This window comes from Staurois parvus, unplaced genomic scaffold (assembly GCF_062004578.1).
Source record: "Staurois parvus isolate SC_StPar_1 unplaced genomic scaffold, SC_StPar_1.0 ptg000414l, whole genome shotgun sequence".
NCBI classification, from domain to species: domain Eukaryota; kingdom Metazoa; phylum Chordata; class Amphibia; order Anura; family Ranidae; genus Staurois; species Staurois parvus.
In genome coordinates, this window is record NW_028318210.1 from 1,744,504 (window position 1) to 1,761,911 (window position 17,408).

General features: G+C 45.0%; 1 protein-coding gene across 1 annotated transcript in view; it reads right to left on the reverse strand.

Moving 5' to 3' along the window:
- Window positions 1–17,138, reverse strand: part of MAP3K9 (mitogen-activated protein kinase kinase kinase 9) — a 111,631-nt gene extending 94,493 nt beyond the window's left edge. Inside the window, exon 1 of the mRNA XM_089686841.1 lies at window positions 16,089–17,138. Coding sequence (XP_089542967.1) covers window positions 16,089–16,575 — 487 coding nt within the window. The 5' untranslated portion in view covers window positions 16,576–17,138. The remainder of the gene's footprint in view (window positions 1–16,088) is intronic.
- Window positions 17,139–17,408: the final 270 nt, after the last annotated feature.

Genomic DNA, 17,408 nt, shown 5'->3' on the forward strand with positions numbered 1-17,408 from the left:
AGGCTTCCTGACAGTGGTAAGGATCTTGTCTCTCTGTAGCCAGCTAGAGGGATAAGACTGGCTTCTATACACTGACAGCTTTGTGGTTTCTCCATCCATCACACCGATAACAACCCTGCAGCATTTTCATCTTTCAGCCATGCCAATTGCCAAGATTTTAACATGCCAGTGTACTCTTTTTTTATGCAATAAATGTTTATCATTCGAATGAGGATCTCGTGCTGTTATTGTATAAAAACACACAAAATATACAAAGTAGCGGTGCAGCTTTAACTATAAAACACGAGCATAAAATTAGTCCATAAGCATCACATCATAAGGAGCAAATAAAAGTCCAAAAGGCTGGTGCAAAAAAAAAACAAAAAAACTAACAGTCCACAAAGATCCTTATTGATTACGCTGTAGTTGATGGTGCTCAGAGAGATAGAACACAAAGTAAGAACCTCCACCTCCAAACCAAACACACTGCCTCTTACTCTGTGTTCTGACCGCCCCCATCCAGGAACAGTCAAAAAGTGCAGCAGTAACATCAGCATAAACGACACAGCAGGACCAGCCGGTTTCCCTCAATGGTACCACTCAAATCGGCTTGAGTCTAATAAAATTTTAATCAAAAAAATCCACTCAAATTTAAAAAGTTAAAATTTGAGTGGTTTTCTTTAAAAAATGTTTTACTATAATCTTACTACACCATGAGATATTTTTTCTAAATATATATATATATATATATATATATATATATATATATATATATGAATTACTGCTATTTGACTGGAGCCAATTGAGAAAAATGGCTGGAGGCCCTGCGGTGTCGTTTATGGTGTTGTTACTGCTGCCCTTTTTGACTGTTCATGGTTGAATGGTCAAAAACACAGGGTAAGAGGCAGGTTGTTTGGTTTGGAGGTTCTTCCTTCATGTGTTCTATCCCTCTGAGCACCATCAACTATGGCCTATTCAATAAGGATCTTTGTGGACGGTCAGATTTTCTTTTAGTTATTTGCACCATCCTTTTGGACTTTTAGTTGCACCTTATGATGAGATGCTCATGGACTAATTTTATGTCTACTTTTTTATAGTTAGCGCTGCACCACCACTTTATATATTCTTGATTATATTGTTACCTGAAATATTGTGCCAGCTGCTTTCCTTTTAGGAGTGAAATTTGTGCCGTAGCGCAATTATTTTTGTTTATTTAAAAAAAAAAAAAACAAATAGGGTTTAATAAACCATATATTCCCCATTACGGAAAGATACTATTCAAGTTGTTGTTTTTTTTTCTTTTACTATATATCTGGTGAGCACTATTAAAACACCTGTGGGCTCCAGTTTGGAAGTACTGGATTAAAACGGTTCTAAAGGATCACGTTTTTTCCCTTCATGTTTCCTATACATGAAGGTAAGAAAAAAAAAAAAAAAAAAAACCTTCTGCGTACACATGCAGTTTAGTTCAGTGCGATTTCAGTCCTTTCATTAGGAATGGGCTGACACTGCACCAAAAGTAGCACACGTACTATTTTTGGAAACACTGCACCCAGACATGGTGCTCCTGTACCACGCCATCTGGTGAGGACAAAGCACTGCGCTTACAACCTGCATTTGGAGTGTTAACACTGAAATTGCACTCGCTGCAGATCTAAAGGGCAGTGTGACTGGAATGTGGTGCGGGAAACCAGCAAGGGAAACGAGTTTCTCACAAGTCAGTTATTCTAGTGTGAATGGGCCCTTCAGGTGATCGTAAAGGGTTTTTGTTTTGTTTTTTTTTAAATAAGCCCGCTATATTTACCTGCTCTGTGGTTTTACACAGAGAAGCCCCGATCATCCTCTTCTCGTGTCCCCCACTGGCACTCCTAGCTCCCCCCAACGACCACCACCAAAAGCTCCCAAAACAAGCCATTTGCTATGGGGGCACTTGTGTTGGCTCCCTCCTGAGCTAGCTCTGTGTATTAGTAGACACACAAAGTGAGGCTCCGCCCTGACAACCAATCTCCCTCCTCACTTGCTGTGATTGACAGCAGTGAGAGACAATGGCCTCTGCTCTGTGCATATCAGCTCAGGGAAGTATAAGGGGGAAGCTGCATACTGAACATTCTTTATCTTACTGCAAACAGTTAAAGTGGTTCTAAAGCTTGAAGTCTTTACCTTAATGCACTGTCTGCATACAACTAGAATTTTTAGAGGAAGCTCAGCAATGGCAACCTCGTTAATTTTCACAGCTTTCTTTTTCTTAAAGAAGAACTCCAGCCAGAAATGTTAATATCTATAAAAGGTGCTTTCTTATGTTCAAAGAATATGTTATTGTTTAAATCAGGGGTCTCCAAACTCTGGCCCTCCAGATGTTGAAGTATTACAAGTCCCATCATGCCTCTGCGAGTCTTGCCTGTCAGAGTCTTGCAAGGCCTCATGGGACTTGCAGTTCCACAACACCTGGAGGGCCATAGTTTAGAGACCTTTGGTTTGAATGATTACCAGTGTTGCAAAGGTGAAAAACATAGTTGTCTTGACATCCAATACTCATTCTTTATATCCGGATTGTTAGACCGGTGGCTACTGTGCCTTCTTTCCCTGCAGTCACCGGTCTTATAACCTCTGTCACAAGTTAGCTTGCAACCTCGTTTGTTTATTCTTACCTCCTTGCTGCTCCTTATCCCTTCACGTGTGTTTGTCTGTGCTCACCTATGGGAGTCATCTGCTATCCTCTGGGTTTTATTTCCTTCCCTTCCATCACTTCCTGGCCTGCCTCCTAGTTTGCTTGTCTATATAAGACATGCTCAGTCTAGTCCACTTTGCCTGAGCAACTTCCTAGTTGTTGGAGCTCCTGTGTGTTACTACTGTCTGAATCCTACATTGACTACTCATGTACTGACCCTGGCTTTGTTCTCTGACCTTGCTCGTTTTCCGCCTGTCCTGATCTCGGCTTGCCTATCAGATTCTGTTTGTCTCCTCCCTTTATACTCTGCTCCTGCAAGCGGTCTCCTCAACCTCAGCTGGGCGTACCTGGGGGCCGCGACCTGGTCCCAGTTTGCTGCAAGTCCATCCCCACCATCAGGGGCTCTGGTGAACAAGCAGGCTGGGGCTTAGACTCCGCGCCCTGGGGAACCCCAAGTTGAGGATCAATAAGAGCTCTCTATCACAGGTGCCAACAACATCCCTGCTGTAATTCTCTGTGAATGAGCGGAGACGTAATAACATATCCGCTTGTTGTAGTGGACAGTCAAGAGATATTCAAATTGCTGGTCTGAACCACCCACCGGTAAAGGTCACTGCTCAACCCTGCCTGCAGCTCAAGCTCAGCTCCGCCCACCTCACATTGAATCTCCAGGTGAAGTTTAGCCCCAGCTCCACCCAACCGCCTACTACTTCTACCATTTTACGATGCATGAAGGCAAATGTAGTTCTTTATATTGACACGGACGTAGCATGCGGCAGGGCAGAAAATCCGGCTCCCGAAGCACGGAAACAGAGGCATGCAGCTAGGGCAAGATGGGGGGTGAAACATAAGGATTATAAGAAAAGGAAGACCTCTTAATTTAAACCTTATACATTTTTTTTTAAAGAGCCTGGGGAGAGGATCTGAAAAATCTCAACTTACAGAATCCCAGAGTTCTGCTTTAAATCTCTCCGGTAGGGCCACAGACCAGGATAAAAAACAAAAAAAAAAAAAACTCAGACACTCACATAACCTTCCCCCACAGGTTGAAGCTGGGCTTTAAAGCTTTCCTTCATGACCCACCAGGGGAAGCTGTGTACCCCCAGTTTTAAAATTTGCTAGGAGATCAAGTTCCAGAAAACTGGACCCCACAACCCATATTTATCAGTAAAAAGCACTTGGCGCTTCCTTGGCTGTCAAATACTTTACAACACTAACTGGATAACTGAAGTCTGAAAGACATGGATTTGGAAAGTGCCTAAACTTGGGAAAAGTGACAGGTCAGCATTATGAGGTGGTCACACACAAAAATAAAGAATTAGAATTATTATTAATTTAGACATCCAAGACAAAAACAAGCAATAAAATCTTGAGCAATGTAGAGAAAATGTCTACAAAGCGTTCTGCAGATGTGACTGCTATGGCCAATGTGGAATGGTCAAACCATCAAACAAGATAAAATATTTGCAAGCCTGAGGAATTTGAGGGTTGCTAAATAAATATTAAAATGTGGCCTTATCTTCATCCATAGCATTGACAATTTCAAAAATTACCAATTTTCTGCACACAGGAACTACAAAGAGAACACTAATTTCCTGCACCAACAGTATGTCAAGGAGAAGAGATCAGCGTACATGGCTCCCTACTACAAATGCAGCTCACTGCCCGGTATCCATGTCGGAAGTGATCTGCCCCCAGTACACACACAGCCCACTGTCAAGTGTCGACACCAGCAGCGTGATTAGCCCTCAGGCACACACACAGCTCACAAACCCAGTATCCATGTAAGCAATGCCATCTGCCCACCAGTATACACAAAGCTCACTGCACAGCATCCACAGGAACAGTGTGGTCTACCCGCAGTATACACACAGCTTAACCACTAGCCTACAGGGCACTTACACCCCCTTCCTGCCCAGGCCAATTTACAGCTTTCAGCGCTGTCACACTTTGAATGACAATTGCGCGGTCAAACGACACTGTACCCATATGAAATTTTTATCATTTTTTTGTGACAGAGCTTTAATTTGGGTGGTAATCATATTTTTCTTAAACCAAAAACCACTGAAAATTTTGAAAAAAAAATGTTTTAGTTTTTGTTATAAAATTTTGTAAAGTGATTTTTCTTCTTCACTGATGTGCGCTAATGAGGCTGCACTGATGGGCACTGATAGGCTTCACTGATGGACACTGATGAGGAGGCACTGGTAGGTGGCACTGAAAGGCAGCACTGATACATGGCACTAATAGGCAGCACTGAAAGGCAGCTCAGATGGGCACTGATATGTGGCATTGATGTGCACTGGTAGGCACTGATAGTCACTGGCACGAGGCACTGACGGACGCTGACAGGTGGTACTGCTGGGGCTACACTGATCATCAGTGTACATGTCCCCTCCGCGGAAAGCCGATTACCGGCGCTCCTCTTGAGCTGTCAGCGTGACAGCTCGAGAGAAGAGAAATGCCGATGAACACAGCTGATCGCATGACCGAGCCGACATCTTTCGGCTCTTTTCGTGATCGGTGATCCACTGTGTCCGAGGGACACAGCACACCTCCGATCGCAGCGCTGTGCGCTCCCTGAGCCGCGCATGCGCAGTGAAAATGGGAGCACGTCATACTAAATAGACGTCCTCCCAGAACGAGAGAACCACCTTGCGCCCGTCATATTAAATAGATAAAATACCTTCTGTGTGCTGCTCCCTGCTAATACTTACTTAAGTCCCCTTTCGATTCAGCGATGTGCAGGGGAGCCTTGGGTCTCCCAATCCTCATTGGTGGTCAATCACTGCCACTGAGGAGAGAGGTAGCTGAGCCGAGGCACAGCTCTAGGCGTTTTATGGACGCATCGAGCGGGTGCTCGCACACACCAGTGCCCCCATAGCAAGCAGTTTGCTATTGGGGGCACTGGTGGTAAACCCGAAAAGAGGATAAAAATCATTACACAGGAACAGGTACGTATAACATTTTTTTATTTGTAAATTACATGTAACCATTTAGTATCACTTTAATACCCAGTAGCCAGGCCAGTAGCATTATCTGCCCATCAGTACACATACACACAGTGTTCACCACCCAGGATTTTTGCCAGCAGCAGACACTGACCTTCATGCCCCCTCCCACAGATAACTAATCCAGTATTAATGCCAGCAGTAAGATGCGTACTCCAGTACACACAGCTCACTGACCAGTTTCCATGCCAGCCGCATAAGCCGCTGCACCAGTGCACACAGCTCACTGCTTGGTATCCATGCCAGTAACATGGTATGCAACCCAGTACACACAGCCCAGTGTCCGTTTTCAGCAGTAATATGTACACTGTAGTACACACAACTCATTGTCCAGTATCCCTGTCACTAGTAAGATCTGCCCCCCAGAACACACAGCATACCCTCTACCCCCTTACGTGGGAACTGTACATAAGATAGTAATCTAACCCAACTTTATGAAGGACTATGTGATGTCACTTCCCTCTCCCTTAAAGAACAGTACATCCTAGACCACCACCATGCATTGAGGGTTGTGACTGACCAAGCAGGACAGGTATATGATTTGTTGGCTCTGCACTCCTTGTCACAGTTTGCAGTTCCTTTAGGACTTGCTGTTGCAGGCAGTGCTTCATTACAACCAGGCTGTGCTGGAAGTGTTCCTCCAGGTTTTAATGTTTGTCACAAACATGCCCACATTCTGCTGCAGAATTATTTGCTGAATGTCTTGCACTTGTAAACTGCCCAACTGTGGACTAATAGTTGCACAAGTTGTGAGAAATCCTTTTACATTTTTCAAAATATATTTATTTTTTTACAGGTACTTAAATAGCACCATTAATTTGTGCAGCGCGTCACATAAATTGTACATTCAAATCAGTCCCTGCCCTCAAGAAGCATACAATTTAAGGTCCCCAACTCACATTCATACATACACATACTAGATCCAATTTAGACTGGAGCCATTTAACCTACCAGCTCGTCTTTGGAGTGTAAGAGGAAACCGGAGTACCCAGAGGAAACCCACTCCAGCACAGCGACAACATGCAAACTCCAGGCAGGTAGTGCCATGGTTGGTATATATATAGAGCTCATATATGTATGTGTATAACAACTTTTGAAAAACACACTCAGCTAAAATTACATAATCACATGCAGGGGGGGGGGGGGGGGGAGTGAGTGGGCGAGTACCTAGTTTTGACAGGTACTTGCACCCACCCCGGCAAACTGAGCCGGATGTTCGGCCCCCCTCCTTCCGCTCCGCAGTCTTCTGGGACACTTCACAGGTCCCAGAAGACTGCCAGATCGTTAAGGAGGTGGAGCATGACTCACGGATGTGCAACAGCCCTGTGATGGCCGGGTGCCCACAATTGAAATGCCGGCGCAAGGGAGAGAAGACGGAGAGAGGGGATGGCTCGGGTGACAACACTGATGGATCCTGACACAGGCATGTGTGTGTTTATTAAAAGTCAGCAGCTACAGTTTTTGTAGCTGCGGACTTTTAATAAACACAAAAACAATTGGATCTCCTCTTTAAATAAGGACTGGTGGGTTTTATCACGTTCCAGTACAGTTCAGTGGAGAAGAAAAATGCAGCATGTTCTACTTTTTTTCTGGAATTGGAATGGACCGCACTGGTATGAACTATGCCACTGGAAACCATATAACCTACTATCCATGTGTTTTTGATGCAGAAAAAAAGAAAAAGCAATGGAATACATGTGGTGTGAACCGACCCTTACTAATTAATGTGTGTGTTACGCACAGGGTAATGCCAGGAAAAAGAACCCAAGAAAAAAAAAAAAAAAAAAAAAAACACGCAGGTTATGTTTATTTACTTTAAATAAAAAAAGGTTATGTTTTATAAAGAGCACGCATTTACAAGTGTACAGGCTAGAAAATGTGCATTCATGTATACACAAGTAAAATACTTCATCTTTTCTAATCTGCATATAGATGTAAATCACCCCTGCACAGTGAGGAGCACAGGTGCAGCTCACTGTACAAATTTGGCAATGCTGAATTTGACAGAACACCCGCACATCTGCGAGAGTGACGTCATACCCATCTGACCAATGACAGTGGTCACCGTTCAGACCCGTAAGCCGGCCACCAGAAGATGTCAGCGGCCAGGCAGGGAGCTCCGGGACAGAGCATCGCAGGATTGGCAGTGAGCACAGTTCCAGTTTAAAGTGGTTGTAAGCCTCTGAAATGAAAAATGAACAAAGTATATCTCTTCCATAGTGTGTACTTGCATCAATCCACACTACTTACTGTGAAACCTGGCTACTCTCTCCTTCCGGTTATCTGCATGAGCAATTACTGAAAGTTTTCCCTGACATCAGGCAATCCCCCCCCCCCCCCCCCCCGCAACCATTCTAGCACACAGCAGTGGACTGCCAGCCTCAGCTGGGCATGTTTTACAATGACAGAGAGAGAGAGAGTGCTATTTGTATAAGATAAAAGTGCTTGGAAACGAAAGAACACATTACAATAAATCACAAAACATAACATCGCTTTCGAAGTTGTATTCTGTCCTACAAGAGATTGGTAACTTTTGTAACCTCTTAATTTTTCAACATGGGACTAGCACACACACACACACACACACACACACACACACACACACACACACACACACAGACACACACACACAGACACGTAATTCTGCATTTCTGGGTAAGGGGCACGCACGAGCTGCACACGCACCCTACCTGCGCCGCTATTCGCGGCCTTGGCTGTCAATCACTGGGTCCTGGCCGGTGATTACTCGCTGGCACCTGGCGATCGAGAAGCATTACCGATGGAGGGAGAGAACTGTGTGGGCAGCACAGTGGCTAAATGGTTAGCACTTCCGCCTGGCAGTACTAGGGTCGTTGGTTCGAAACCCAGCCACGGCACCACCTACCTGGAGTTTGCATGTTCTCCCTGTGCCTGCGTGGGTTTCCTCCGGGTACTCCGGTTCCCTCCCACACTCCAATGACATGCTGGCAGGTTAATTGGATCCTGTCTAAATTGTCCCTAGTATGTGTATGTATGAATGTAAGTTAGGGACCTTAGATTGTACACCCCTTGAGGGTTAGGGACTGATGTGAATGTACATTTTTATATATGTAAAGCGCTGCATAAAATTGACAGCGCTATACAAGTACCTGAAACAATAAATACAGTTCTCTCCCTTCAGCTCCTGCACACTGCTATGCATGGCTTTGCATAGCAGAGCCATGGAAAGCAGTGTGCTTACAGTGAAACGCACAGAGCACATAGTTAACCCTTCCTGCCCAGTGCCATTAGTACAGTGTCAGTGCTTTTTATTAGCATTGATCACTGTATTGGTGTCACTGGTGATGTCAATGACATCAAGTCAGTTACCCCCCCAGTGTAAGAATTCCTGTTGCAGTCCCGCTATAAGTCAATGATTGCCGCCATTACTAGAAAAGATAAAAAATCTCAGTATATATACTGCCATTTGCAAATGCTATAGCTTTCACGTAATCAAATGAATTTACACGTATTTGGATTTTTTTTTTAGCAAAGACATGTAGCAGAATACATTTTGGCCTAAATTTATGACGAAATTTGATTTTAATTTTTTTTACTGGACATGTTTAATAGCAAAAAGTCAAAAATATAGTTTTCTTCTCAAAATTATCAGTCTATTTTTCTTTTATAGCGCATTAAAAAAAAAAAAAAAAAAAAAAATGAACACGCAATTGAATACCACTGAAAGAAACCTCTATTCGTGGGGAAAAAAAAAAAAAAAAAAGAAAAAAAAAAAAAAAGGGAGGACATGGGTGCAGCATTGCATGACCGCGCAATTGTCCATAACACAAAAAATGGCCTGCTCGGGAAGGGGGGGGGGGGTAAATCCTCTGGAGGGCAAGTGGTTAAAGAAAGTTGAGTAACAGACTTGCTGGCCAGATCAACATGTTAGTACAACAAAACCTTAGGGGTCATTCACATATGTAGTTAATATTGCCACCCCTCCGAAAAGCAATCCATGGTGGATCAATTGTCAGAAGGCATTAACCTCCCTGGCGGTATTCCCGAGTGTAGCTCGGGGTAACATTTCAGTACCAAAAGCGGTAACCCCGAGCTACACTCGGGAATACCATGCGGCACTGCTCCGGCATGTGTTCTTCACTTACCTTACCCTGCGCTCCCACGATGTGTCCCCGGCCATCTCCTCCGGCCGATGCCGGCTTCTGTGTCCTGTCCCTGTGACGCCGGGACGTACGGGCGCCGGCGGGAAATTTAAAAGTTTTAAAAAATGTCATTTTTTTTTTTTTACATTTTACACAGTAAAACATTGCTGTCTCAACCAATTTCACATACATATTGTCCCGAGTGCTTTGTCCTGTGCCCTGCCTGCATTTTGTCTGTTCTTTCTGCCTGGAAACTGAGAAACGTCCATGGCGTCCAAAAAGTGTCCCTTTAGGTCAAAAGCGGTTTAGATCAGCTAGAGAACAGCAATAGTAAATCAGAACCACTTGCAGAATTGAGTGATAATGATTCGTGGGGGAAATTCGTCATCAGACACTGAAAACGATTTTGCGACTGAGCTCAGCAATGTGCGAACTTGGCGCTATATTTCACATTTCAGTGTTTTTGGTTTGATTATATTATTGAATTAAATTTTTTATTATTTTATGATTATTTATTAAATTATAATTTATGATTTTGTGTTTCAAATTTTATCATACCCGGGATGTTTACTAGACTGTTGTTCGGACAGATTTCAGTGAGTTTTTCCTAAAAATTACAGCCTACAATAAAAAAAATACATATTTCCATGCAAAAAAATGGTACCGCTTTCAGCACCAAAAATCTGAAATAATCATACCGCCAGGGAGGTTAAGCAGGCAATCAGGAGGCGATATGTTGCTTCTGCACCACCTGTTTAAACCCTAAAAAAGGACAACCCACCACGCCAGAACCATGCACACTGCATGCAGTTTACGGCCCTAGTCACTTGGATGGCACTGATCAAAATGTGGCCAGTCTGACCGAATTTTAAAGAGTGAACGGACAGCTTAAAGAGTGAGTGTGTGTGTGTGTGTGTGTGTGTATACATATAGCTCTATCGCTCTCTCTGATATACAATACAAACCACACTGTAATTGAATGCTATTAAAATGACTTTCCCTTTCATTCTGCAGCGCTGCAATTTTCTTTAAAGCGCAATGCAATATGGCTACCTGGAGCCCTTCTATACACCACTGGTGTACAGAACACCCCCACAAATGTCTTTCCCTGCTTCTGTGATTGCCACACTGTTTTTTTGCAGAAGTCTGCACCACATACAAATCATATATTTTAGGCATCGCAAGCATCAAAAATATAATTTTTGGTGAGATACTACCAAAGAGCTAATCACTTTTAAAGAGATGCAGACCCTGCAAGTGCACCAGATGATTAAAGTGATTCTAAAAGGCAGAAGGTAAAAAAAAAAAAAAAATTAAAAAAATTCTTATGGCTGCTGCCCCCCTCAGAACCTCTTTATACTTAACTGAGCCCCATCTCGCTCCAGCGAAGTGCATAAGAGTCACAGCTCTCCTTGAAGTCTCTCTCCTCATTGGCTCCTGTTGCTGTCAACCACAGCCAGTGAGCCAATGAGGAGAGAACAGGGGGCGGGGCTGAGCCATGCTTTGTGGGTGAATGGACGTCCATTCACTGGACCGCGGCTAGGGAGCAAGCCTGCTTGAGTGGATCCATAGCAAGAGGCTTGCTAATAGGGGCACTCAGCTGGGGGGAGAAGCCAGAACCACCAGCGAGGGGGACACAAAATTAGATGAATCAGGGCTGCTTTGTGCAAAACTATTGCACACAGCAGGTAAGTACAACCTAAACCTAAGTAGAACCATAAAAAAAGCAAAACTTTTTAAGTATGGGCTTATAACATGCGCAGGTTCTACTCTCTGCTTTACACTGCAATACAATGGCTTTACTTTACTGCTGCTGATAATGCAAGCCTGCAAGCAAACAAATCAGCCATGGTAAAGAGGACAACTCCCCCCCCCCCCCACCCCCACGATGATTAAATCATATCTCAACATTTGGTAAGAAAGGCGACACAGCAATTCTAAAAAGTAACTACTCTCCATAGTGGACTAGGCCTCATGAACATGGCTGTATACTATTGCTGCCAGCAGGATTCTGCATGGAAAGTTGTCCACTCTGCATCTCAACTCATACACAAGCTTATATCCATACAAACGGAGAGGGTTCATGCATTTTGTGCATGCACTACTGGCACCTAAACATTATTTACATCTCTCTATTTTTTTATTTTTATTTATTACAGGTACTTCTATAGTGCCATCAAGTTACACAGCACTTTACATACATATATATATTGTACATTCACAGCAGTCCATAACCCTCAAGGAGCATACAATCTAAGGTTCCTCTCTCACATTCATACATATCAATACTAGGGCCAATTTAGATAGGATTCAATTAACCTACCAGCATATCTTTGGAGTGTGGGAGGAAACCAGAGTACCCGAAGGAAACCCACGCAGGCACAGGTAGAACATGCAAACTCCAGGCAGGTGATGCCATGGCTGGGATTCAAACCAAGGACCCTAGTAATGCCAGGCGGAAGTGCTAACCATTTAGCCACTGTGCTGCCCCACACTATATTAATGAGTTATTCACACAGCGGTGGTGCAGACAGAGAAAGACTTCAGCTTTCACACATTTGGAATAACTGAAGGCCGAGTTCCTTCCTGCAAAGCGTGAACAACTCATTGACAGTAAAATGTACACATCGATAGTTTGTCAGCGGTGGCAGCACATGTGCAGAATGATTTCAGGCTTCAGTCATTCTAACGACACAGCTGATTGCACAATATTTGTTTAAATTTCAGACCTGGCATTGGCCATTCATATTGTTCATTTAAGCTGTACACATGTAAAGATCTGCACAAGTACAAAACTCCACAGAACAAAATAGGCATGCCAGTATGCAAGGGCCCTGTGGGGGGGAAAAAAAAACCCACATCATACAAGCAGAGATATAATATCTCTAGTGCTGCCCCCACTGCAGCCAGTCTTTGCTCTTTTGCACCACGAAGACCTTCAGCAGGAAATATTTTTGGGTGTGTCAGATCAATGCATCTCCACACTATATGGTTTGACTCCACATTCTTGGCTACTACATCTCTAGTGTAGCTCTGCAGGGACTAGAGATGCAGCTGCTTGCAGGTGGAACCACAGCACGCAGCAGGAAGAAGCAGACATCAACATAACCAGAAGTATTGGAGGCTGAGGATCTGACTGGTTACATTAGGTTGTGAATCCTATTTGCAGTCAAGGTGAACTTTATTATTTTTTAACATTACTTTTTCCCCTACAACTAGGTCTCTAATTAAAAATAACTTAGAAACTACTTTTTATTGTAAATTGTTCAAGTGGTTGTAAAGGCGAAAGGTTGTTTACTTTCAGGCATTCTATGCCTGAAGGTCAAAAACCTTCTCTGTGCAGCAGCTCCCCCCTAATACTCACCTGAGCCCCCTCTCAATCCAGCGAAGTGCATGGGAGCCTTGGCTGTCCCAGGTCTTTCTATCCTCATTATGGCATAAGGATAAAGCGAGCGCTCATAGTTCAGCTGCTGGAACACTCTAAGGAATCACTGGACCTTTAAGCAAGAATAATAATATATAGTGCAGCGCTGGTGTATTAATTAAAAAAGAACATGCTAAAATGAATACAAATAAAATAGTTCATAAAGTCCTTCCACAATTAAGTGACCATAGGTGTATGAAGGTCTTCCTCCTTATAAAGGTGACTGGTATCAGATAGAAAAAATGCGCACTCACCGACCGCACATTTTAAATGCGCCTTTGTGCACTCTTATGCGGATGACCAGCCAGACATGCAGATCCTAAGGACACATGGACCATCCCTCTCAAATACTGACATCGGCCTTGGGTGCAGTACCTCCAGGTATATAGAGCCCTTTCGTTCCAAAAGATAGGCAGGCAGGGGTCCCCCTCCTGGTTCCAGGTACCCCAGAAATGGTAGATGCAGATCTGAAACCCTCCAGAAAGAGGGTCAAGAAAGAGGGAATGCCAATAGTGTAGTAGGTTCAAGAACTTTATTGGATCAACAGTAATTAGGCCAGGGTTGCATGTACCCACAAATACCGTTAGCCGTCAAGCAGACTGGTAAATATGAAATAAAACATGTACTAACCCGGCAAAGATCAAAGACCACCGGACCTCCTCGTGGTCCCAGTGGTTAGGAAGTCACACTTGCTACTGGCTCCTCCTAAGGAGGAGCCAGTAGCAAGTGTGACTTCCTAACCACTGGGACCACGAGGAGGTCCGGTGGTCTTTGATCTTTGCCGGGTTAGTACATGTTTTATTTCATATTTACCAGTCTGCTTGACGGCTAACGGTATTTGTGGGTACATGCAACCCTGGCCTAATTACTGTTGATCCAATAAAGTTCTTGAACCTACTACACTATTGGCATTCCCTCTTTCTTGACCCTCTTTCTGGAGGGTTTCAGATCTGCATCTACCATTTCTGGGGTACCTGGAACCAGGAGGGGGACCCCTGCCTGCCTATCTTTTGGAACGAAAGGGCTCTATATACCTGGAGGTACTGCACCCAAGGCCGATGTCAGTATTTGAGAGGGATGGTCCATGTGTCCTTAGGATCTGCATGTCTGGCTGGTCATCCGCATAAGAGTGCACAAAGGCGCATTTAAAATGTGCGGTCGGTGAGTGCGCATTTTTTCTATCTGATACCAGTCACCTTTATAAGGAGGAAGACCTTCATACACCTATGGTCACTTAATTGTGGAAGGACTTTATGAACTATTTTATTTGTATTCATTTTAGCATGTTCTTTTTTAATTAATACACCAGCGCTGCACTATATATTATTATTCTTTCTATCCTCATTGACTGAGACAGCAGCGGGAGTAATTGGCTCCCACTGCTGTCAATCACAGCCATTGAGCCAAAAAGGAGAGAGTGAAGGCAGGGCCAAGCCACAGCTCTACATGTCCTATGGACGCAGGGAGCGGGGCTCAGGAGCAAACACACACCAGCGTCTCCATAGCAAGCAGCTTGCTATTGGGAAGACTGGTCAAGGGGGAGAAGCCAGGAGTGCCGGTGGGCGACCTGAGAAGGATTGAGGCTCCTCTGTGCAAAACCATCGCACAGAGCAGGTAAGTATGACATGTTACAAAAAAAAAAAAAAACACAAACAAGCTTTAATATTTAAAAATGTATTTTTTACCTGAATGCATTACTTGCATTAAGATAAAAGCATCTCACCCGTTGAGTTGTCCCCCCCCCCCAATACTTACTAGAGTCCAGTCTCGATCCAGTACTGAGCCCATCTGGGGCATTGCTCCTCTCACTTCCTGGTCTTATGGGAGACTCGGTGTGACTGAGAATAGGTTCCTGCTGCTGCCAGTCAAATCATGAAGAAGCAAGGCCTAGCCACTCTATGCGTTTACGGAAGCAGCGCAGCAGAGGAGTGCGCCTGCACAGGTGCCCGCTCAGCACACAGCTCGTTGTAGGAGCATTTGCAGGAAAGGAGGAGCAGACAGAGCTGGCTGGGTACTCCATAAGAGGAGGTAAGGGACCATTGCACACAGCAGGCAAGTATAACTTTTTTTTTTTTTAATTTAAAATGAGTTCACCTATAAAAAAAAATGCATATCTTTTAGCAGGAAAAAAAATGTGCATTTATTTATTTTTTTATATAAAAAAGTGAACATATCTTTTACACTGGAACTTGTAAAGCATTGTACGCACAATCCGCAAATCATGGGTGCAATGCCAGGTTCCTGTAGACACAGGATTATGTCTGCCCAGACCTCCCATATGGGAAGGCAGTTACTGAATTGCAGGAAGAATCAATGAACTATGAGATCGCTCACCAGCGCCCTTCCAGTTCACTGGGAACTACAAGTCATCATCAGCAGCAGTGGCCGTCAGTACTTGTAGTTCATTCATTCACAGAACTCTGAATGAATGACGCAGTCATGTGGGTGGACCTCACATGGCTGCAGTGTTTTTAAATTGTAACAGCGGGTGTGGGGAGAAGATCCCCAGCCCACTGTCAAAGGTGGGGGAGAGGAGGCGGGAGCTGAAACGTTAGATGTTCCACCCTAAATACGGGTGGAACATGTAACAAGTTCCAAAGATGAATTCATCCTTTAAGGAAAAAAAAAAAAAAAAAAAAAAAAAAGCCTTTACAACCACTTGAAAGTCCCATCAAAGAGTACACCACACTACAATAATAAATAAAACAATGTACTGAATAGAAATCTCTATGGTTTTTAGAAGCAGTATTTTTCAGGACTGAGTGTATAGATCTTGACTGAACATCCCATCATGCCTTACCCCCACATAAAGAGTTCATATTCACCATACACAGACTAAAAGAACAGAAGACTGCAAGCACACATTGGATGTCAGGCTCTCTTACATTGCAGGGCAGAGGCTGGGCAGCAAGGTAACTCTTCTACTCGCTTCCCCTGAAGTTTGCTGGAGAAGCTTTCTGTCCTGGTCACATAGTTGCTGGGGAAGATGCCAACTCTGTCCTGAATCTTCCCCGTCCACCAGCCCTCATCGCCAGAGACACGCGAGTCCTTGGAGAGCACCTGGACAATGTCCCCCAACCGCAGGGTCAGCTCATCCTCAGCGGAGGCCTCGTAATCAAACACGGCAGTCCAGTACAACTGACTGGACAGAGAGGACGAAGGCTGAAGGACCCCGGTGCCCCCTCCGCCACCACCATCGTACTCCTCCAAGAACTCCTGTCTAGTGGGTGTGCTCCCTCGGTCATCCTGATCTTCATCGTCTTCTGAAACCAATGGGGGCGGCAAGATTGACGCATTAGACGCTCCTCTGGTCGCTCCAAAGGGGGCTTTGCTAGTGCCAGGCAGGGAGAGAAGAGATCTGAGGGGCTCCATTGAACCGATCCATAGGGGAGAATGGGTGTATGGTGCCCTGTGCCCATGCACTACACTTCATGGGTGGGTGAGGGATGGAGGTTGTGAAGGTGGCCTGAGTCTTTTTTGATACACACGCAAAGTCACCTCTACGGGCAGAGGACCTCCCAGAGCACTCCGCGACCCAGGGGCGTCAGAACCAGCGCCATGGCACAGCCTCACATACGGTACATAGCGCTCCTCAGGACCCAGCACACAGATTTATGGAGGAAACACAAAAAGTTTACCAACTGAAGTCCCCAGTGAGGGCAGCTGCCAGGAAGTTGTCACCTCCAATGGTGGCCTTCCAGGTGACCCCTCAGACCTGAGCCAGGGATTACAAGGAGCTTAACACATCCACAGCACTGGAAGTCACCATGACAGGAGCTGAACAATAGGCTGCAATGTGCAAGGAGCAGGCCAGCATGGACACTGAGGGCCCGACGAGGTGGAGGATGAGGGGACCACAGCTCACATGTACACCGATCCCCGGGAAGCACAACTTGCAGGATACGGCCCTGTACCACCGACACTTCCAGCCTGGCCCGGCCACTCCCCCCGTCCACGGCCTTCACCGGCTCCCCTCACTCACAGGCTCCGAGAAGCTGACCCGCAGCATCCCCCCTGTTCCCCTCACTCTCCGTCGCCCGCACCCATCCGCCCGGCACCCGTCTCCTTTTCGTCAATAGAGGGGGGGGAAGGAAGCTCACAGTCTGCCGCCGCTCTTCTCCGCTATTGGCTAACGCCGCTGTCCGTCAAGGCGGCTTTGTTTCTTTATTGGATGGCAGACTGGCTTGTAACACATTCGGCTTCAG